Here is a 22,639-nt window from a genome sequence, read left to right on the forward strand (position 1 = left end):
TCAGCAATGTGGGGGTGACTTTCATACAAACTGCTAAGACCATGAAACTTGGGAGCTCTCACAAATCCCCTTCCCATATTTGGTCACATTGCTGAGTATATTCAAATCCTGTAGGTTATATTGGGTAAATAAAGATTCAATGGTTTTGACTAATTTTGCCAAGTTAGCTTCAGGTTTCTTTATTAGATCATGCCTCAGTTTGTCTGTGTGAACCATTTGAGAAAGGACTTGAGTAGAAATAGTTTATAGTCTCTGTGTTAGAATAGCCTCTTTTTTTTCCTGTTCTAAACGAGTCACCATCTTCCTATATTATTCCTGCTTAAGAACTCAATATATAAAGAAATGTGTGATGCTTAGTGAATTGTTTCTAAAGGCTCACGAATGCTTTTACTTATGTCCTCATAGTAATTTTCCAGTTGTGAAAAAAGTTTATCCCATAACTTTCTTGCTAACTGTATTTGTCCATGGAATGATCCACTCCGGCTAAAGAATTGGGAAGTTGTAGACTGTTATTTTTAGGACTCAGTATCACTTCACCCTTTTTGCCAGAATGGTTCCTGGCTAACTTTCCCATGAATTTTTAACCTTTTGCTAGCCTTTGCTTATGTAACAGGAAACAGGCTGTCAGGAACAAACAAATGCCAGCATATCAGGCGCACACGTAGTAGCAAATGATTTAGTTTGCCCTTCCAGCTCTTAAAGTAGACTGATACATGCTCTCAATCTGAAGTCTCTAGCATGGTATCGCTCTGCATTAAAATAACACAGATTTAACTTTGGAGAGGCAAAAATCTTTTACGAAGGCCATGATTTAATTCAGGTCACAGTTAAAATGTGCTTATTATAAGGTGAACTTTGTGGTGGTGTCATGTCCTGGGACTGTGGATTTAAGTATCTCTTCGCATTTTCTCCAACTCTGAAGGCTGGGGTGATGTGCAAGCTTCAAGAGAGAGATGATATCGGACGTATTGAGCTGGTCCACAAGCTGGCAAGAGAAAACTGTCAGTTTTTACAGACAGAAAAAAAAGAATCGGAGAAGTTGGAACAGGTAAGCCCTTTCCTCCTGGGGATGTGGGTCTAATGGCTGGAAAATGATTCTGCTTGGCTGTATATATGAAGGCACAAATATTTTATTGTGGTTGTTTAGGATTTGGCCTTTGTAAAGCATCCTTCTTACTATAAAGACAGTAGATGCTCTGAACTCTTAATCTAGTGATTTGGGGACTAGGTTTGTAGGAAAGCTCCTCTCAGAAGTAAGTTATATAAAAACTTAACTACGAATGCATGCATATCTATCATAATAGTGAGCTTCCTGGTCTTACACTGGAAACCTTGTTCCATTACATAGTACAGAGAATATAATTTTTTTAAACGAATGTGCTGATGTATTTTTGTGTTCATCTTGGTCATGGGTCTCATCTCCAAAAGAATGTTACCCTGGGTCTCTAGAAATAGATAAGGACAGAAAAACAGATTATAGCCGCTCTCACTGAGGGTGGGTCGGATGGAGACTTCCCAGTGGCTTCTGAATGCTATGTTCCAACAAGAGTGATATTGTGTGGATACAGTGAAACCCGGGTTGGGGGGTGGGGGGGTGGGGAACGAGCTGCTTAGTCCCCTCAAAGCCGTTATTCAGCTGGAGCCTTAGAGCTGAGAATGCTGCCCTCAGGCTAGGAAGACAATGTAGCTGCTTTCTCTTGCCACATATTGTGATCCTCTGATTGTTATTTGTAAGACTTCACTCTTGCCGTCCAGGACTGCTCACAAAGGAGATCAGTTCTCTGTCTTTCTCTGGTTCTCTGGCTATAACTTTTTTTCCCCCACATTTTCAAACTCTGCCAGGGGAGAAGAAACTGCTATTTGCTTTTTCAGCCACAGGTCCGTCGATACAAGTGTGACAGGGTTTTCCTGAGCAAGCAATGGCTTGGGACCTCCATGGCTAGTTGTTCAGCTTGTTAACATGGAATATTTTTAATAGTTTGGCAGCTTAGCACTGTAAGGACTGGTATCTCAAGTAGAAGGAATGATAAAGATAATTTCAGAGCCTTGAGATTGAAATGTTGTAGGGCTACCTGTTGGCTTTATAGTTGGAAGATTCAGCATCTGCCATTTGCTGGGTATTACCAAGAAGTCCAAGTACTTTTTTAAGGTGTTAAAAGCATCCTTTGCTTTTCATAGTTTGCCTGTGTCGCAGCCTAATCCTTACCTAGTCATACCCTTGGGATATTTATATATTTTAATATGTAGCTTCAATTAACTTCTTAAGCTTCTATTCCTTTAGATTCATTTTAATTAGGAGACTAGCAGCTTTCTTGTGCCTTTTTATTTCAAAATGCATCATGAGTCTGTTGACAGTGTGAAAACATATCATAGTGCAATTGCTGGTGTTCTGCCTTCCTAGTAGTCCTTTAAATGAATGCTGTATCTTATGGATGATTGCAAATCAGATGCATTGAACTGGTGACAACTCAAAATCGGGCAGAGTTGTTCAAAGAAAAATGGTAGAGTCTCATTCTGCAGGAACTATGCAGAACTCTGTGTGCTGTTCACAGGACACCTGTGTTGCCTTTGTTTTGTAATTATTAATATACAGAACACTATAGTTACAGCTAGTGAGATTGAGATTTCCCCCAAAATGTAGAAATCTGAAGCTAATGCTAGTCACTGGTAAGGTTTTTAAAGGATCAAGAAATTTCAAGTGTGAAGATTTGCAGTTTGGCTTATGATTATTTTGTTGTTGTTGTTGTTGCTGCTGCTGCCTTTAAACCTTTTGAAGTTTTAGTTCTTGCATGAATGCCGTGTGATTGATGTTTGCATCTAAGAGGGAAAATGTTTAAACAAACATTGGAATTACGCCTTTCCCTACACAGACTTTCCCGTCCAGCTTAACTCTCCATCTGCAGGATGACCCCACTTGAGCCAGTCAGTAACCGAGCTGAAACTGATGCACCTTTTCATAAAGGAATGTCTGCATATTAGGCGCCTGGATATTTTTACAATCATTATCTAAAACCCCAAGCCTTCTGCCCGTATTTTAACCTCTCGTATCTTGAGAATCTGTTGAAACAATACTTTTGCTAAGTTGAGTGCTCATGAGTTTTAGTTTGCAACCCCAGGCCTCTGCTCCTGCTCAGGGAAGCTCAGTTAAAGCACACAGCCCCAGAGGAAACTGCAGTTCAGCAATGTCAGCCCAAGTCTGCTGCTTGCTCTCCTTATTCCACAGTAATGACCCAGCCCTGCCGCTGTGCACGGGGTTCCTTTCCTTTGTCATTTTAAAATCTCATCTACCTTTCCTGGCTGAAGCTAGCAAAGTAAATAATGGCAACATTTAAGTTAGAATCCCAACTGTCTATTGGATTATTGTTTTCACTCTGCCCTGTTCTCCAGTTCCAGAACATCCCTCTCATGAGCATGTGTCCAAATAGGAAAGTAACTTTGAAGGATAACTGCTATGCATGGCATAGTTAGCAAAGCAAAGCCCTTGTTACTCTTAGTGGCCTATTACAAATTGAAGGGGATTAGAGCCTTCTGAGTGGACTTTGTTGTTGTTGTTTTCTTTTTTTTTTATTGGATGTTTTCTTCATTTACATTTCAAATGCTATCCCAAAAGTCCCCTATACCCTGCCCCCCCACCCCCACCCTCCCTGCTCCCCTACCCACTCACTCCCACTTCTTGGCCCTGGCTTTCTCCTGTACTGGGGCATATAAAGTTTGCTAAACCAAGGGTCCTCTCTTCCCAATGATGACCAATTAGGCCATCTTCTGCTACATATGCAGCTAGAGTCACGAGTTCTGGGGGGTACTAATTAGTTCATATTGTTGTTCCACCTATAGGGTTGCAGACCCCTTCAGCTCTTGGGTACTTTCTCTAGCTCCTACATTGGGGGACCTGTGTTCCATCCTATAGATGACTGTGAGCATCCACTTCTGTATTTGCCAGGCACTGGCAAAGCCTCAGAGGAGACAGCTATATCAGGGTCCTTTCAGCAAAATCTTGCTGGTGTATGCAATAGTGTCTGTGTTTGGTGGCTGATTATGGGATGGACACCAGGGGTAGGGCAGTCTCTGGATGGTCCACCTTTTCATCTTAGCTCTAAACTTTGCTGAGTGGACGTTTTTAGTATTTTCTTGAACTGACAAATGCTATGATTATAAATTCATGAAATCATAAAAATGTCTCACTATGTGATTATGCCAGGGAGTTGCAGGAAGAAAAATTTAGAATTGCAATTATCATGTTTCTTAGGAATCATTTGGCATAACTATGTTCTGTTAACTAGCTATAGGCAAAATTGTGCAGCACTCATTTCTAGGTGTTGAAAATGAGTATGTGGAGGCTTAAACAAGAGGGCAAAAATAGGACAGTATCTTCTAAACATTTTGATGGGAGAATTAACATTCAATCATGAACTCTTTGAAAAAAATGAACCTCTTATGTAGGCATAGAATTTGTGAGTCTTAATTCTGTGGTTGTGTCAGTAGAGGAAAGGGGTGAACAGGAATTTTGCACTTGACCTTGTAGGATGACTGGTTTTCAGAGAGAAGGACGTAGCAGGGAAGAACATTTTAGGCAGAGGAACCAGCTATTGGTGATTCATGAGGAATGGAACAGGTGGGCTGGAAGGAAAGCTAAAATGCAGTTGTGAAAGACGAAGTAAGCCTCCCCAGTGAGTTTGGACTTGTCTTTTTGGCAAAGGAGAGCATCAAAGAAGATAAGTAACATGGGCAGTCGTGGGCTTTGTCAGGCCTCTCTGGCTTCAGTTCAGAGGAATAGCAGGGTGAGGAAGAGGGAAGTGTTGGCAAGAATCTTACAAAGCTGTTGTAGTTAGTCGGACAAGAGGTGCTAGCCTGTGGGAACTGAGAAGGCGGTAGATGTTAGGAACGGTTTAGGCATGAAGTGACAGAGCTGGGTGATTCATAATTGAGGATGCACGTTCTTCTTTATATTCAATAATTTTTGAGTACTGGTTGTTTCTTGAATACAGCATAGAAATGAGTATGTTTTGTTGTTTTTCTGTTTACATTTGTCTTTTGAGACAGATCTCACTATATGGCTCTGTGTGGCTTTAGATTTATGGTCCTCCAGTCCTATCTCTGTGCGGCTGGGATTATAGATCTGCACCAACATGCTTGGCCATGATGCTCTGTTTATCACGAGAATGGTTATTCCCTTTGGGACGTTGTCCCCAAACCACATAGGCCATTGCATTGGCTTTGCTCTGTTTCCCTGGGTTATGCTGAAATTGTCTTGGATCTTAAAGCATATCTGGTTTATGAGTTGTTAGCTGGCTAATGGTATAGAGACCACATAGAAGTTTCTTTTTGTTGTTGTTGTTGGTCTTTTTTTTCCAGAACAATCCCCTTGAAATATCTCTAGCAGAGAGCAACTCTGGTTATGCCCAAATTAATTGGTCATTTGCCCAAATGCTGCTATTTGCTGGAACACTATCCTGCTTAGTTCAGAAAAGGTCACTATTAATGTTAGGCTTGCTCTTTTGACCTATGTCTTCTGAGTTAGTCTGACTAATACTGTCATTCTAGAATGTTCTCTTCCTATTCATTCATTCACTAAACTTTTACTTATGTTGATACCATGGTGAATTTAGAATAACTGTGCTGGCTCCTGTTCCTCAAGAAGTTAATCTAGTTGTGAAGAAAAGCCATTAAAAGAAACCTCCACAGGATAGTCGCATTGAGGACCCAAAGTGATAAACTTGTATGAGGAGGGGGATTTACGGCTGGGGACACTGGAACCTTTCCTATAGCAGAGATACAATTTGACCTTGTTTTAAAATTTTAAAAGTAAGTTTGAGTTGGATTTAAACAATTCTAATTGAAGACTATTCCAGTCTGTCCAGTTGGGAAGCTGAGGCTGATGGTGACTAGGTAGAGTTAGGCTGGATGAATTCTGGTGTACATATTCCCAAACCCCTTGTCACTGAAGTAAGGACACACAGGAGAGAGGAACCTAAGATGACATGAGTCCTGGTTTCTCTGAGGAGGAGAAGGAGAAAGAGAAGGAAGAATGAATGAGACCAGCATCCCTGGTGGAAGGGGATACAGTAATGCAAAGACACCTTAGGGAGATGGGGAGGCAAGACAAGGAAAGCCTGGGGTACTTGGTACTCTTCACATTTTAGCATCAGTAAAACAGGTATCTTGACATTTTTGCATAGATGTGGGTGTGATTTTCTGGAAGATAGGTGTAGTGTTGACCAGAAAACTGAAACTGTTTTTCTTGAAATGAAAATGTTTCTCCTTATGCTCTGTGGACATGACACTGCGCATTAGCTAACCAGCAGCAGTACATACTGACTCCCCAGTGTCCATTAGTAGAATGTGTATGTAAGCAATTGTTCGGCAGGACTTTCCTGAGGGGTTTTGTCTCCACCCTGCCTCTTCCCACCCGGTTTTCTTCAGTTCCTTTGTTAAGTCTGAGGACCCACCCTACTTCCTTCCCCTTCTCCAATTCACTCATGAGATATGGGTGGGAAGGGGACTTGGCTCATGCTGAAACTGAATCTTGGCATGTACTGCTGCCTACCCCAGGGAAAGCTGCCTATCACTCCCTCTGGACAGGAATTTCCTCTTCCCTGTTTCCTGCAGCCTCATCCTGGAATTCTACAGACGTCAAAGGGGCTCCTTGTTTAAGGATTGCTGAGAAGTGGTTTAGAATATCCGACTGCTGTCACCCATAGTTTACATACCCAAACTTTGTTCCTATGACTTTGTTTTATTTAAAGAGTAGGGCTACATGTAGGGTGGAAATGTTTTTACTCTATATAAAAGGGTTTTGTTGTTGTTGTTATACAGTTTATATTCAAATTTGTACTATACATCTAGATAAGAATAATTCCAAATCCCATCCCATTAAAAGTTTTCCATTAAAATGATTTAACCCCCAAACTATTTAAATATGAATAGAAATTTCTAGCATCATTGTTTATATTGAACGCCGAAAATCGGATGTAATAGTGAATTCTCAAGACCTTAAGCTGCCCATTTATAAAACAGAAGTCACCACACTGAAATCACGTTACTTTTCTTGATAACAAAATCTTGAGTTTGGGTTTGGGTTAGTATTAAAGCTATCTTTTCATAGAAAAGGGGGCTTCCTTGAGTAAATTATTTTGGTCCATTTCGAATCAGTGTCCATCTGGTCTCAAAGGAACACCAATGGTAGGAGATGGTAATTTTTGCTCACAAGAAGTTTTTAATCTAGATTTTAAATCTAAAAATATTTGAGCATATAGCTTTAAACATAAGGAACACAGCTCTTTCAAGACAGTGTTTAATGAAGTCTCAGTAATTCCACTCGAGAATGGGAGCCATTACCCAGCAAACACAGTTTTCAGAGTCATTTTCTTCCACCCATTTAGGAACAAGGCTTACAAGCTTGGTTCACTCTGTGTGCTCCTGGAATTCTAGACTTTGTTTTTCTCCCTCCAAATGGCAGCTAGACTACCAGTGTGTCTCAGGGCTGCTTCGTGCTGTCTGGTGGAGCCATCTGCTCATTAACTGTTGTTTTGGGTTCTCAGACGAAGCCCATTGCAAATCCTGCCCTCCCCTCTCCCGCCTTTAAATTAGCTTCAGTGTTTTTAAGAAAGAGAACTTTGTTATTATGTGGGTTTTTTTTCTGAATATGTTCACTTTTATTTTGAAAGCGCAGATGAGAAAGTGAATCCTGGCTCAGTTTGATTTCTCAAACTCTTGTTGTCAAAGAATCTTGTTTCCGTCTGTACAAGTGTTCCCTAAGTTTATTAGTTTCTTCTAAACTAAAATAGCCACATTATCTCCACCATGGCTAGGAAATAATTAAAATGATATATTGGAAACCAGTTCTTTTTTTTTTTTCTTGGCTATTGTCTCCCTTGCCCCCACTCTCATGGTAGCTCTTTCTAGAACCTTGGCTACACTCTAATGCTTTTCTTCTCTACTTCCATGCATGAGTGATCTAAACTAATATAACTATGTCAATACTTTATCAGCTGTTGTCTGGACAAGTAACACTATAACTCCTTGGTAGACTGGTTTTATTTAGGTGTATAGCAGATACGTGGAGACAGATTGTTATGGAAAAGATACCCCAGCAGATGGAGGTTCTTTAAGAATCATGCATCAGTGAAGAATGGAAAAGAAGAGCTATGGAAGAATAGAGAGGTGGGGACACCAACTGATGATGTGCCTCCCTCCCAGGGAGCTGTCCAGACATAATTCCCCTTGTATTGCTGTTGCTCTACCAGGGAATCCAAGACTAAGTTCAGTTACCCATGTGGGAGGTGGGATTGCAGGTAGGTGAAGACTATGAATAGAAACTTCAAGTCTTGTCAAGAAAAGTACACAGACTTCCCCAAGGAGAAGGCAGAATGTAAGTGGAACTCCCCAAGGAGAAGGCAGAATGTAAGTGGTTGGAAGAATAGAGAGATAAGGAGCGCTGGGCATGTAGAGAGAGGAAAGATAAGTGTGATGGCCTGAGAGAACATAGCAACTGTATGAGTAGTCAAGTGGCCACAGCATCCTGTTCTTGGTAGGAGGACCAGGTGACAAAGGTCTGAGGGTGTAAGACCATGTGAGTTTAGTCTAGTGTTTATAGTAACATTGATACTGATCTTAGAACACAAGACTGGGGAGAACACTAAGGTCTTGTGAAGATTTGTGAGAGAGATCATTGTGTTTAGCATTTGAGATTCCCCTTCTGAGGGTGGGGGTGCGTTTGATGTTGATGGATGGATCACAGCCACTACTTATAAAGCTTGCTTTCTGACTCCTCTCCCATGGTCTTCACTCTTGTTTTGCATAAGGCTGTAAGCACCATGTACATTTAAGTTCAGCTCTGGGGTCTTCAGTTCCAGAGAAGATAGAATGTCTACTTATGGCACTGTTTCCATTTATTATCTTTTCCCTGAAAAGATACACCACTGAATCCCCACTAATCTTTACTTGTATACAGCCATGGCTTTGTAAAATCCAGTCGTGAGCCGACATGTAGCTTAGTGTGAGGAAGCTTCTGTCGATGACTGCCTGGCTCGCACTCACGTAAGTGCACCTTACTCTGTCTGTTTGATATGGATTCAGACAAAGTTTCCTGATCTAAAGTGATTCTGATACTTAAGTTGAAAAAGAAGAAGAAAGGGAATTTACAAAAGATTTTCATGTAGAATTAAAAAAAAAAAATCCCTTTTCCTCCCATGGTGGGAAGTGGGTAGGAAGGAAAAAAATCCCATCTGGTATCTAGCAGCCCTGAATGTTGTGTTAAGGTAACAAAAATAGAGGAGTGTTAAAATATCCTAACAGAGCCTAACAGACTGCGGGCAAGTGTACAGTACGCATTTTTCTAATAAGCCATGCTAAATACCCATACTTGTCTTAAAATGAGATTATGTTCCTATTTGCCATTCCATGAAAACTTTTGTCTCTAACTTTCTGTTTGGTTCAGTTCTGCTCATGTTTTAAGAGAGAGCATCCTATGTCCTAGGCTGGCCTCACACACATTTGAACCTTGAGCTTTGGATCCTCCACCACCTCCTCCTCAGCGCTAGAATTCCAGGTGTGTATCATTGCACACCGTCCTCTGAGGTGCTGGGGATAGAGCTAGGGTATCGGGCATGTTAGGTAGGCACTTTCCAACCAAGCTTCTTCCCCTGGCCTTGTCTTTTTGACTTAAAAAAAATTGTCTACTGTTATTGAAAACGAAAAGATATTATTCAGGTCTTTAAAAGTCAGTGCTGTGGTGCTTAGGCTTATCAGGAATAGATTTTGGGGTCTCATCCCCATTGTTTCCTTCCAACCAAAGGTGGAGAAGCAAAATTCTGTGGATGTGCTCATTTATTATACATTAGTTTGCAACGAAGTGAACAAAGTCAAGAATTTCAACAGTCCTTTATAAGTGTCTTCTCTGTGCATGTTCCAGGGGTGGCTGGGCATGGTGAAGGCATGGTGAATCATAATAAAGGATTAGGGGATCTTCAAGATCCAAGAAACAGTCGAACACCATAAGGATGATCACAAGACAGTTACCGTAACAGGAAGCACCCTGAGGGCAGGGATTTGTAAGGGGCTTAGGAAAAGTAAATGAGTCATAAAAGCATGTATCCTGTGACCCCAGAGGCAGAGTGGGAGTGGAGCTTACCAAGGTAAAATTTTTGGCTCTGTGCCACCAAAGAAAAGGGAGAGTGGCCCTTGGTGTAGATAACTCTTCAAACCTTGCATGAATTTTCCTTGGTCAGAATTCACTGTGATACTCTTGAGGAGAAAGTTTTTGAATGGTTACATGCATCAAGAAATCCTAAACTGAATTTATAGTTGCGGAATGCTATAATTCTCTCTGCTCAGTGAACTCACTCTCACTGTTTTATGTATCACATATTATGTATTTAGCATATATCAGGTATTATATGTATGTATCATGTATTATATATCACATATTATGACTCATTACAAATTGGGAGACTGATTTTTCACCATAAACTCAAGGAGTGGAGTTTTCCTCTGAGAAGTGCAGGCTTTGGAAGGAACCTTAGACGCCATGTGCTTTGTGTTAGTGAAAAGCTGTACCCTCCATAAACTGGCACTTGCTAAATAGAATTTATAAGCAGTCCCCTTAAGTTAGGTGGTAAATAAAATATGATTCATTGGTTCCATGGGATGCTCATTAACCACAAGAAAATATTAAAATATTTTCATTGGTAAATGTCCTTAGTAAAACAGATATATCTTTAGTCTCTGTAAAGGGAAACAAAAATTCAGTAGTAAAAGCAGTGTTTCCTGTAGGCTTGGTAGAGCATGCAAGTTTACCCCCTAGGTGTTCTTGTATTTATATATTGTGGGACCCTGGGTCAAGGCTAGCATGATTGAAATGGCCCTTAGCTCCAAATAAACTGCTTCTGTAAAGCAAATTTCCCTTCTTTATTAGCAGTTACCCCATCAGAAAATTAGCATCCCAGGAAAGCAGAAACCAATAATTTTGTCAGCAAAATATAAATGGGGTCATTCAGTACTTCTCATTAAATACCCATTGGGAAGCACATATCCAAAAATTATCTCAGTATTAAAACAACAGTCAGATATATCTGTAAAACAGGGTGGGAAATAGGGTAATTGAAGCTATGAAGATTATGCTGCCCCTCTAATAATAGGTGTGACTAGAATTTTAAAAGACACAATAAAAAGGCAGAGACAGGAACACATGTGGCCAAGCTGGCAACAGTACACTCCTCCTGCAGGTTAAAACCCTGGAGGTGTCAAAGGAAGGTTTTGAGCCTGTGTGGGGTAGAATATAAAACACTGAAACAAAAGAAAGGCAGTAACCTAGGACTGCAGTGTAGCTCAATGGGAGGGGGCTTGTCTAGCATGTAAAAGACACTGGATTCAATCCCTAGCAACTCGGGGGATAGGGGGGAGGGAAGGTGAGAGGACAGACAGACACACACACACACACACACATACACACACACACACACACCAATGATACCTTGATTTGCCTATGAAGAATGTACTTGAATGCCAGGTGCTTGTGCACTAAAACCTTTGATGACTCTCTGAACTATTAAATGGCATTTTCACTGTAACTTGGCAAGTACACCTGACCTTTATTTCAGTTTTAAGTAGATCCCATTTCCGTCCAAGTCACTAATAAAGTTCCTGGCCATCAATGTTACTCATAATCTTGGCACACGAAGGAAATTTGCCCAGACCTGAGAAAACTCACCACACCCTGGAAAAATTCTTACTAGGTTTTTACAAAATGCATTCCCCATCTATTCCCCATCTTGCTGTGCTGTGTCCCGCCCTCTGTCATTTGCCATTTATGTGTCTTAACTCTGACTTACACCTTACATTCCACGCATGGCTAACTCGGGATCTCTATGGATGGATGCAGAGAGAATGCCTGGTTAATACAAGACCTAGGCTTTGAGATTGTCCTGGTACAGAACAGAGGAACCAGAAGCCATGCCTTCTCTTTCTGAATGCAGAACCACAAGATGCATGTCTCAGCCCTTGAGACCCCATGGAAGGACAAAGGCTTGGGTATAGGCAAACATCTGCTGTGTATGCTTTAGCTGAAGGCAGGAGCCACAGACATGGGAATTGGGACCCTTTGGTTACTGAGCTGTCTTCAGGCAGAGCCCTGCATGTGGCAGTCATTTATTTAGCTACCACACATAAAGTTCACATCGTTGAAGCCCTGGATAATTTTAATGTTGACTTAGCCTTCTTTCTTCATGCACAGAGGCACGTTTTTTTTGTTTTTTTTTTTGTTTTGTTTTGTTTTGTTTTGTTTTTTGAGACCTGGTAATATTCCTTTATTATCACCTCCATTCATTGATAGAAACAGTGAGTGAACAACTGTGACCAAGAATGAAGCTACAGAGGTAGAAACAAGCAGCATGTGATGTGAGCCAGAAGACGCCAACGCTCAGTGAGGGGAGGATGAGAAAACAAGCAGGGAGAAAAGAGAAGGGCAGTGAATCCAGTGGAGAAAGTTGGACAGACTCCCAGAGGGGAAAGGCTGTGATAAGACGTTTGTTTCCAAAACTGTCCTTGCTCATGTGTCTGTAAGGCATTAGCACCGTGCCTTTCACTTCCTTGGTATCACTCTATTACAGCATTAATCGTAAATAACACAGGTCTTAAGGTAAAGGAGGTCACATGTTGCTATCTATCACCATTCCTGACTCCCCAACGGTCTAGCTATAAAACACCCCTAAATACCCTTCTATGCATTTTAATATAGACCTGGACCTCAATTAGTCGATGCCTCAATCTGTTCTGAAAACAAATTCCATCTGGAGGAGATGTTTCTATATGGATGTTTCTTGGTCCAGAATTAGGTATCCGGCAGCGTGCCAGAACTTAAGGCACATATCTTCATGATTGAAACTACCAACTGGAAAGACAACATATGGATTCTGTAGAGAACCTAGAGATGATTGACAGCTCCTCGCCCTTCCTGGCTGCTTCCAGTATGCTCATGGGGAAATTTCTTTATAACTTCATGACATACTAAGCTACCTGTCCACTGGGAGCAAATAGGTTTTCCAATTATCCCAGGTCTAAAAGAGTCTCTCCCTATACTGTAAGGGTTCGTTCCTAGCACAGTGAGTACTTACAGACACAACTTGTGTCAATTCTTTTTGTGTTTTGGCCCAGCTACTTCCCATCAAAGCTTGTACTAGGTTTTACTTAGTGATCAGCAAGCAGTACGTGAAAGCACTTGACCCAGAACGTTCTCACTCTCACCTTCACCCTTTCTGGGGATTCTCTAAGATCTTTGGCAAGTTGCTCTGTGGTTGGGGAAGAGAGAGAAATACCTTGTTGGACTTTACATGATTTTTAGAAAAGTTGTAACTTTTCTAATGTAATGTAAGTTTGTAACTTACACTAATCTGTTCCTCTTTCTTCTTAATCCATTTGCCTTCTTGGCCCATTTTCCATTCATTGACTTGAATAAATACTTTATGCATCAAGGTTACAAAACGTTATTGGTACATACAGTTTTCCCCCAGCTTGTCTCCTACTTAATTTATTTATTTTTATGAGCAGAAACTATTTCTCCTACTCCTCTTCACCTTAAAATATGCCTTTAAGATAGGAAAGCCTTCCCACTCCCAAGGCCAGGTAGACACTCAACATTATTGTCTTTTAAATTTCTTCTGGAACTGCCTTTTGCATTTAGGTCTTTAACATTTCTCTGACTTATTTTTTATAATGTAAAAGTCATATTTCTTAATTACCTATCACATGTATAAGTTTACTTTAGTTAATTTTTTGTTAGTAACAAAAATTAACTAAAATTATAGTAATAAAAACATTTATTACTTTGGAGAAATTGAATTTCCGTTAACAAATTTTCCAAGTTAAATGTTTTTACTATAAATTGGATGGTAGCTTTCCTTTGTAAGCCTCATTTCCATATATACTAAATTAAGATATAGATATCTGTGATTTCTTCCAGCTCTAAAACCATCCCTCCCCATACATGCACATACAAATTTAGAGCATCCACACTTTGAAGTATTGAATTCTTTAGGAGGGGGGTGATGCCATTTAATAATGGCAATCAATTCATTGTTTGGGAAGCTTCCAGTAGCTTTTATTTTTTTCCCCCCTCTGGTCTAATTGAGTATGCCTCTGATTGCCAAGAATCATTCTGTTCTTTAATGTTTTAAAAATAGCTAGAACTTTAAAAAATTTATTGTCAAATGGTGTTGCTATGAGATGGATGTTCATCTGGCCTAACTAGCTAGAACTTGTCTGTCTTATCAGGTTATTAAAGCAACATTTTAAAATAAAGTTATTAAATATTTGGAATTGTTTTTCTGAGTTCAGAATGTCCTGAAGAAGACGGAGATCTGGAATTCCTAAATCTTGACAAATACTGTTTCTTAATGGCATTAGACTCTTGTAAATACCAAGCAAATGTTCTGGTTATTGTTATCAGCTCCGTAGCTTTACAAACTACTTCATATCACCACCCCAAACCACTGTTTTTCTAAAATACAAATCATCTAAATCCCCAACACATCAAACTTACTCTGTGAGCATCGTCAATGTTCTATTTGAATTTTTGATCTCCAATATTGGTCACTAAGCATTTGTTTGTAGTGTGGACCTGGTAGAGAAAGCAACTATGGGTGATATGAAATGTTTCCCAAGTTCAAACACTAAATCAGATCTGTGAAAATTCAAAAGTGTATCAGTGGTAGGATTGCAGTTGATTGGAAATTTTCACACTTTAAATAAAAAGTTCGCTGTCTTCCACCCGTGCAATGGCTCAGTTGATAGACACTTGGGGCACGTGCCTGGATGGATATCAGTTCCTTTTCTGTTGCTGTGATAGAACACCCTGACAAAGGCAACTTTAGGAAGATTGGGTTTATTTTGTCTCTCAATTCCCAAGGGGATGCAGTCTGTCTTGAGGGGAAGGCATAGCAGGAGCAGTATGAGATCAATCAATCACATTTTATCAGCACACAGAAGGCAGCAAGTGGGCAGGAAGTGGAACAAAGATAAATAAATAAAACCTTAATGCCTACCCGCAGTGACAGTACTTCTCCAGCCAGCCCCCAGCTCCCTAAGGTTCCTTAACCTTCCCGAGCAACACCACCAACTGGGAACCAGGTGTTCATTCAACACTTGAGCATGTGGGACACATTTTTCATTCAAATCACAACTGGTGACCCACGTTCAATCCCAGAATCCACAGAAAGACTGAGAGAAAGAACCCATTCTACAGAGTTGCACTGTACACACGCACCATTCGTACAACATGTACACACATGGTTTTTGTTTGTTTGTTTGTTTGGGTTTTGGTTTTTGGTTTTTTGTAATCTTAAGGTTTCCTTTCTTAAGAATCAGCCTAGAAATGGGCAGCAGAAAAGTCAGAGAACCCGTTACCCCCATTCTGCAATTGTAGATAAAGCTTTGCAAGGGTTGATCATTAGCAGAGTAGACACAGCAATGATTGTTACTTTTAGTTTCCATGCAAGAATTTTAGCCTTTGACACCTCTGGAGCATATTAATAATTGGGAAGAGAGGCCTTTTTATCTGCATTATCTTGTAAATCCATTTCTTGTTAGTCTATTTGTTTTCCTTTGCTTTATACCTGTCTCCAGCTTAGAAAAAGTTCAAGGAGATATTCCTCATGCTTTCTAACTTATCTCTGCCCTATTTGAGCTTCTCCTTTTCCTTTACACCTCCTGGTCTGGGTTTGCTTGCTTGCTTGCTTGCTTGCTTGCTTGCTTGCTTGCTTGCTTCCCCAGAGCACTCTAGAACCATGTCATTGCATTTATAATTCTTGTAATTAATTTTGACAGCAACTTTGTGTAGTTGCAGGTTATGCACAGAATGGCCCGTTGTTTTAGTTACTTTTATTCCAGACTTGTTTCTAACTGTGAAGTGCTGTTTCTGAGATGGCTACTACACACACTAAAAGCACTCGTCTCTAAAAACACCCAGGAATGTACAAAATATGAAAAAAAAAAACCCCACCATGAGTGTTTACTTAAGATGCCTCCTATCTCCTCACACCCATTCCATGTGATCTGGCCATTGCTATGGAAACAAGGAATTTTTCATTTCATAACTTGCATAAATACTGAGGCTGCCCTTTTGTGGAAGCTTTGCCCTCTCTAAAGCTAACATGCATGGTGTGTGCATACACACAACAAATCTTTGCCAACACATAGCAAACACAGTGCTTACACACACACACACACACACACACAAAGATTTGCAAAGAGTAACAGAGTTAATGGTCTTGATACCTTTCCAGTTTTAACATGTTTTACGATTACTTTTCTCATGTAAGTTTGAAGGATGCTTCTGCTGGGCCTGACCAAGGGGGAAACTATATTTTTAAAATAATTTAAGATTCTGAATTAGTCATTCCCTCAGTTAGGAGGCATTATCAAAGGCTTCTGGGTTTCAGACTCTTTATAGGGGGAATTTGGATGGAGAAGCCAAAACCATTGGTACTGGTGAGGGTTGACCATTTAATACTGCACTGAAAATTCATACCCTCCTCTTGTTATTCAGATTTCATAGGCTGCTGAGAAGTCTTCCAAACCTATGGTGACAATTACATTTGCAACAAGATTGCAGAAATTTTTTCCTAGTCAATAAGTGTAGGTTTTTTTTTTTCCCATCTGTGGGGTTCTAGTGAAGTGTCCATATTGATATTCCCCCTTGGAATATCTTTACACACACACACAGAGAGAGAGAAGGGGGGGAGGGAGAGGGAGAGAGAGACAAACTCTTGAAAGTTTTTGTGACATTTGAAGTTGTCCTTTCTGGAAAACCTCCATAGAAATCAGATAGCAGATTTACTCATTAATTTGCCTTCTTAAAAATAGCTTGGTTAGAAATGAATTATATTTTTGCATTCTCTAAGGATACATGAAGACAGTGGTGGAAATAAGGGTTGGTTTCAGTACTGATGGTCTCACAGTTAGAAAACCCAGCAGGAAGGAATCCAGAGAATATTGTCTGAGTTCGTGTGGGCTGTGAGTTGAATGAGTCCCTATGCTGCAAGTCTTGGTCATCCAGGGTTTTCATGTTCCTTCTTCCTCTGTGTTAGGCTACACTGAGGCATCTAGTTTGGATCTGAAGTTCTCCCCTTTCCTCTACATTACCTTCAAATAGGCCTCTATTAACTCATGCTTCTTTGTGTGTGAGTGTGTGTGTGTGTGTGCACTTGTATCCAAACACACATAAAATGCAGTGCTCTCACTTAGCCTTTGTTGTGTTCTTTGGAGGGATGTGTGCTAAGATGCCTATGAGTCTCAAGCTCTCTGTACACAGGTAGCAGGATCAGACAGCCATGCTGACTCTAGCAACTATAGGTGAGATGAGGCCTGTTTGCCCCTGCTTTGCTCTTTGCTGCCCACACTTAATGTGATCACAGTGATCATTGTTCACTGTCCCTTTCAGGTTGACAGCCCACCCCTCTCCCTTTCTAAGATGCTGGGCTTTTAGGCATTAGCAAACTTACATTTCAAAAATGAAAGAGTTGCCAAGCAGTGGTGGCGCGTGCCTTTAATCCCAGCACTTGGGAGGCAGAGGCAGGTGGATTTCTGAGTTTGAGGCCAGCCTGGTCTACAGAGTGAGTTCCGGGACAGCCAGGGCTATATAGAGAAACCCTGTATCGGAAAAAAGAAAAGAAAAAAAAAAGGAAGAGTTAGAGGCCTGAACTTGTCCGTCTCTCTTTTTGTTAGAGTTTAGATTGTAGAAGTGAGTGCTTCTTGGTCTTGGGGGTTGAGGAATACTGCAGATTGCTAGAGAGAAACACCTGTGCCTTCCAGCAGGCCTAGCCAAGGGTGGATTGGGTAGATGGTGCTGGGCTTCCCTTTCCTCCTAGTTTAGTGAGCTATGGAATTAACTCCTGGGATGTTTGCCAGTGGCTCATGTTGTACCAAAGGGAGCTGCTCTCACTGGGTAAGATTGTGTGCTGTGTTTCCTTAAAACGCAGTGGTATTTCTGGATGGATAGATAGATAGATAGATAGATAGATAGATAGATAGATAGAATTATAGCAAGAACCAAAAAGAGTTTAGTAACACTTAGGTCTTTTTGGTTTTTCAAGACAGGGTCCCTCTATGTAGTCTTGGCTATGCTAGAGCTTGCTCTGTAGACCAGGCTGGCTTTCAACTCAGAGAGGCACTTGCCTCTACTTTTGAGTGCTGGGATTAAAAGCATACACCACCACTGCCCGGATACCATTTAGATCTTAATGTATTGGAATGGCATGTTGTTCCTACATAGTTTGTTCTGATGTGATTTTTTGTTTTGTTTTTGTTTGCTTTTCTCTTGATGGAGACTTTCCCTGTGTCTAGCACATAGCTTCGACGTTTACATACATATTATCCAACTCAATGCAAGAAAACTAAGTACTCACAGAGATCTAACAACTTGAGCCAAGCCAGCCTGCCAGTAAGTGGTGAATCTAGAATCAGAACTCAGAAAAACCCACTTTTGCTTTGATGGAGTTAATTGACGTAATTTGATTCGGGCTATACTTCTTTGAAGAAATATCAAATAACTTGTATGTGATTAATAACTGATCATTACCCACAAAATAGTCAGAGATGGATCATGCCTCTGGTGTGGGTTTAGTGAGAAAAGCTATGGTAAGGTAAAGGTGTGGTTCTAGTCCCTGCTGACTAAAAGGTGGTTAGGGTGAGTCTATGGTATGTCCTTGTATATTACCTTCTAGTGCCTTTAAATCCACTGAGGGGGTACCATCCTCATATTTACAGGGATGCCTTGGACTTCAGGAAGTGTGTTTTCCTCCAGCAACACGACTTAATAGTCCTTGGTTCTATATTAAAACATGCCCTATCAGCCCCTTTCCCCTCAGCTGGCTGGCTGGCTGCCCCTGTGAACCTGGCTTTTCTCTGAGGGCCTGCCTGAGTGACACATAGTTCAAAGCACCCCAGAGTCAGGTCCAGTTGGGTTTCTGTTCTGGGAAAGCTTTCTAGTCACTTGGACTCTGGTTGGGTCTGATGAGTCAGCCTTAGTGCCTAGACACAGGTGGAAAATAGCTTCACTCTCTGTTCTTTGGGCTTCTAAACTGACCTTCTCTTACTCTGTACTCTGCTCTCTGGACTTAGCTTCTCTGGGACTAACCCTCAGATCATGGCCTTGACTAGCCCCTCCTTCCTTCGTGTTGAGCATGTGAATGTGTAATAACACTCACGCAACGCAATTCTGGCTGATAGATGTCATTAAAAAACTAAGCACACCCTGTTCTATGCAGCTAACATCTGCACGGAACTGGCTCTATCACTGTTGCTCTCCTCTACCCTCCATCCTGATTCCCAAATCTGGTCATCCACCAAAAACTTCTATATTGATACAAGAGGACCTGCTGGGAAGTACTTAACAACATTTAAGCTTCTGTGATAAAAAAAACAAAAACAAAAAAAAAAAAAAAAAAAAAAAAAAACAAGGGCTGGAGAGATGGCTCAGCTGTTAAAGGCTAGGCTCACAACCAAAATCAAAAAACAATAACACCTGTATGATTGAGTAACGCTTCTCAGATGCCACATGGGAGCAGGGCGTGAAGCAAGCTGTAGGAGCTGAATGAGGTAATTAATGTCTGTATTAGACAAGAATTAAGACAGGCATGTAGGAATTGGAAACATTAGCTTACCTACTCCAAGGCTTCCAGGTCTTCCAGTGGCTTTCTTGACAGCAGGAATGGACACGGTGACCTTCTTGGAGTTGATAAGTTAACAGCATTTCTGGAGACTCTGAAGTGTGGAACATGCAGTTGTTTGGTCTTGTCTCACACACTCCCTCCATTGCACCTTCACTGGGTATAAGTAGTGAGTCCTGACCCCTGCATTCTCTTGCTCTGAATGGAACCACATCCATGGGGAGCATGGGAGATAGAGCTCCGAGGCTGCCCTCCCATTCTGTTCAGGACTCCCCCCCTCCCCCCCACGCCTGACTCTCCTTTACATCTCTGGCTCCAGTGATATCTAATATTCACATAGCTATGCAGGTCTTTCATCTGAGGCAGTAAAGTCTATTTGTTTTCCTGAGATCGTGGCACTATTTTTGCATGGTTTCCTCAAATCTGCCCACAAATCTGTAAATGGTTCCTTTATTAATGCTATCAAACCTACTGGGGTTTTGTGGGGGTATTTTGTTTGTTTTTTGTTTGTTTTGTTTTTGGTACTTACTTTTCAGAAGTGTCCAAGATGCTCCATCAAGGTAATGCAGCTTATTGAAACAGTCTCATGAAAAGACCGAGACCTTGTACTTCAAGATGTTACCGTTTATTCCCCACCCCCTGACCCCGACTCCCATCTAACCTGCTAGTTTTAGGCTTCTTAGACACCTTGTTTCATAGAAGACTCTAAGAGGTAACAAAACTCACTGCAGTTCTTCCTGAGCAGCTGCCAGCTGTCTCTCCTGTTACATTTATTGGCTTTCTGTTCTGTTTAATTCCACAGTACAGTCCTGCTTGCTGTCACACCTATCTATGGAAGTCACATGTTTCCCAGGATCCATGAGTTTGGGGATGATGAATTCAGTTAGCCCATTAGGCTTTAGCCTGAGTTATTAATTTAATACCTATGATGTAAAAATAAAAAGCTAAGTATCATTGTTTAATTACTCATCTTGTGCTAGAGCAAAGTGGACAAAGATGATTTTTCTTGGGGTTTGTTTTGGTTTGGGTTCTGGTTCTCCTAACAACTTACCTGGACAAGTCTGCCCCTTCTTTCTCAGCCTTTCTCTTTCCTTTTCTTCCCTCCTTCTCTTTCTTCCTCTCTCCCTTCTCTCTGTGTCTCTCTGTCTCTCTTTCTCTCCCCCTTCCTCTCTTTCTCTTCCTCTCTCTTCCTCTCTCCCTTTTCTCTATGTCTGTCTCTCCTCCTCTCTCTCCCTTTCTTCTTCTCTTTCTCTTCCTCTCTCTTCCCCTCTCTCTTCCTCTCTCTGTCTCTGTGTCTCTCTTTTTCTCTCTTCTTCTCTCTTCCCCTCTCTCTTTTCCCCTCTCTCTTCCTTACTCTCTGTGTCTCTCTCTGTCTGTCTCTCTTTGTGTGTCTCTCTCTCTTCCTCTCTCCCCCCTCTTTCTTCCTTTGTCTGTCTGTCTCCCCCAAACCCACCCTCATATGGTGCTGAGATGAACCCAGAATCTACTTACATACAGGCAGGGACTATGGCAGCCCCACCATTTAGCCTTTGTTTTGATGACTGCGTCTTTCAGCAGTATTTTGTCTTCAACTCCTTTTTAAAATCTGATTTCCATGAGGAGGAAAAAATAATCATGAGATAAGTTGTCAGCAAAATCGGTGTTTGGTTTTGGTTAAGCTTTCTTTAGTCTGAGGAGGCTTCTGTTTTGTTTAACCCCACCCCCTAAGGACTGTAATTGTCTGGTACCCATATTTACAGTACCAATACAGATGCGGGCCCTGGTGGTTTGCTAAGCTATGTGCAAACTTCCAGTATGAGATGGGGGAGACATCTCCCTGCTAAGTCAGGTGTCTCCTTCCTAGTTGAGAGAGCAACACTGAGGGCCTCTGGGAGAAGAGTGGAATCGAGACAAATGAATTATATAAAACTCAGTCCTGGAAAGGCTGACGAACTGCCTCATCTCCATCTAGATGTCTCCAGGTGTTCTCCAGTCTTGCTCACAGGCTCCAAACTCAGCTGGAGAGCTGTCTTATTGCATCTGTTTGTACAGCCTCTCAGAGCCACCTCAGCCTCTTTTATCTTGCCACCCACAGGTGGAAAATTACCTGCAGCATGTGGTTAGTAAGCCAGCACTCCCTCTCCTACGTGGCTCAGAAGCTCTGAGTGGAAACAACACACTGACATTGGTTTTTTCTACTCTGCTCTGTCTTGGACATCCTGGCAGTCCAAGCTAGCCTCACAACACATGTTTCTCAGGACTCAACAGTCAGAACACTGTGTCCACAGGCTCATGGATGCATTGTGTTTTGCACAGTCCCGGGGAGGGTATTGAACCCATGACCTTGTCCATGTTAGACGAGCAACCACTGAGTAACAGCACTAACCTTCCCCCTTCTTTTTTATTTGAGGCAAAATTTACAAAACAATCTTAACCCTTTAAAACTGTACAATGCCTGCCCAGTTCTTGGATCTCTGGAGGCAAGGCAGTTTTTGTATCTTCTGCCTCTGTATGATTTGACCTTCTTGGTTCTGGGTCTAATCCAGTCTTTGCTGGATACAAGGGTCTTTCTTTTTGGGCCCCTGCCTCAGTTTCTGCATTTTCCAGTGCTCTGACTTGAGCTTTACCTGACAGCAGTTGGCTGGATTCTGAACTTGCACCATCCTAGCCACCTGTCAACCCTCCTGTTCTCTTGAACTGTAATCCTTAAGGTGGTCTTCCCAAACCAGGAGGCCACTCAAATGTAAATACTTACTGTCTTGGCAGTTTTGAACATCCATAAGGCCTCGACTCACCTGTCATCTGACTCACCAACCCGACTGACCTAGTCTGGCCCTTAGGTAAATCAGGCTCCTACAGTCTCTCAGAATAGAGCACCCACTGTCTCATAGTTATCTGTGGCTTGACCAAAGGCACTGGAGTACACGGAGCCTGTCTGTGTTTAATATCAGCTTCATCAGCTTCCTGCTTTGTGTTCCCGCCAGATCAGGTGACATTTCCTC

The 22,639-nt window shown here is 41.4% G+C and overlaps 1 protein-coding gene across 3 annotated transcripts in view; it reads left to right on the forward strand.

Annotated features, from left to right (window-relative positions):
* The window catches only part of Rapgef5 (Rap guanine nucleotide exchange factor (GEF) 5), a 243,212-nt gene that overhangs the window by 140,830 nt on the left and 79,743 nt on the right, over positions 1-22,639 (forward strand). For all 3 annotated transcript variants that reach the window (NM_175930.6, NM_001373989.1, XM_030246682.1), the window contains one exon: positions 923-1,048. In NM_175930.6, coding sequence (NP_787126.3) covers positions 923-1,048 — 126 coding nt within the window. The remainder of the gene's footprint in view (positions 1-922; positions 1,049-22,639) is intronic.

This window comes from Mus musculus, chromosome 12 (assembly GCF_000001635.26).
Source record: "Mus musculus strain C57BL/6J chromosome 12, GRCm38.p6 C57BL/6J".
NCBI classification, from domain to species: domain Eukaryota; kingdom Metazoa; phylum Chordata; class Mammalia; order Rodentia; family Muridae; genus Mus; species Mus musculus.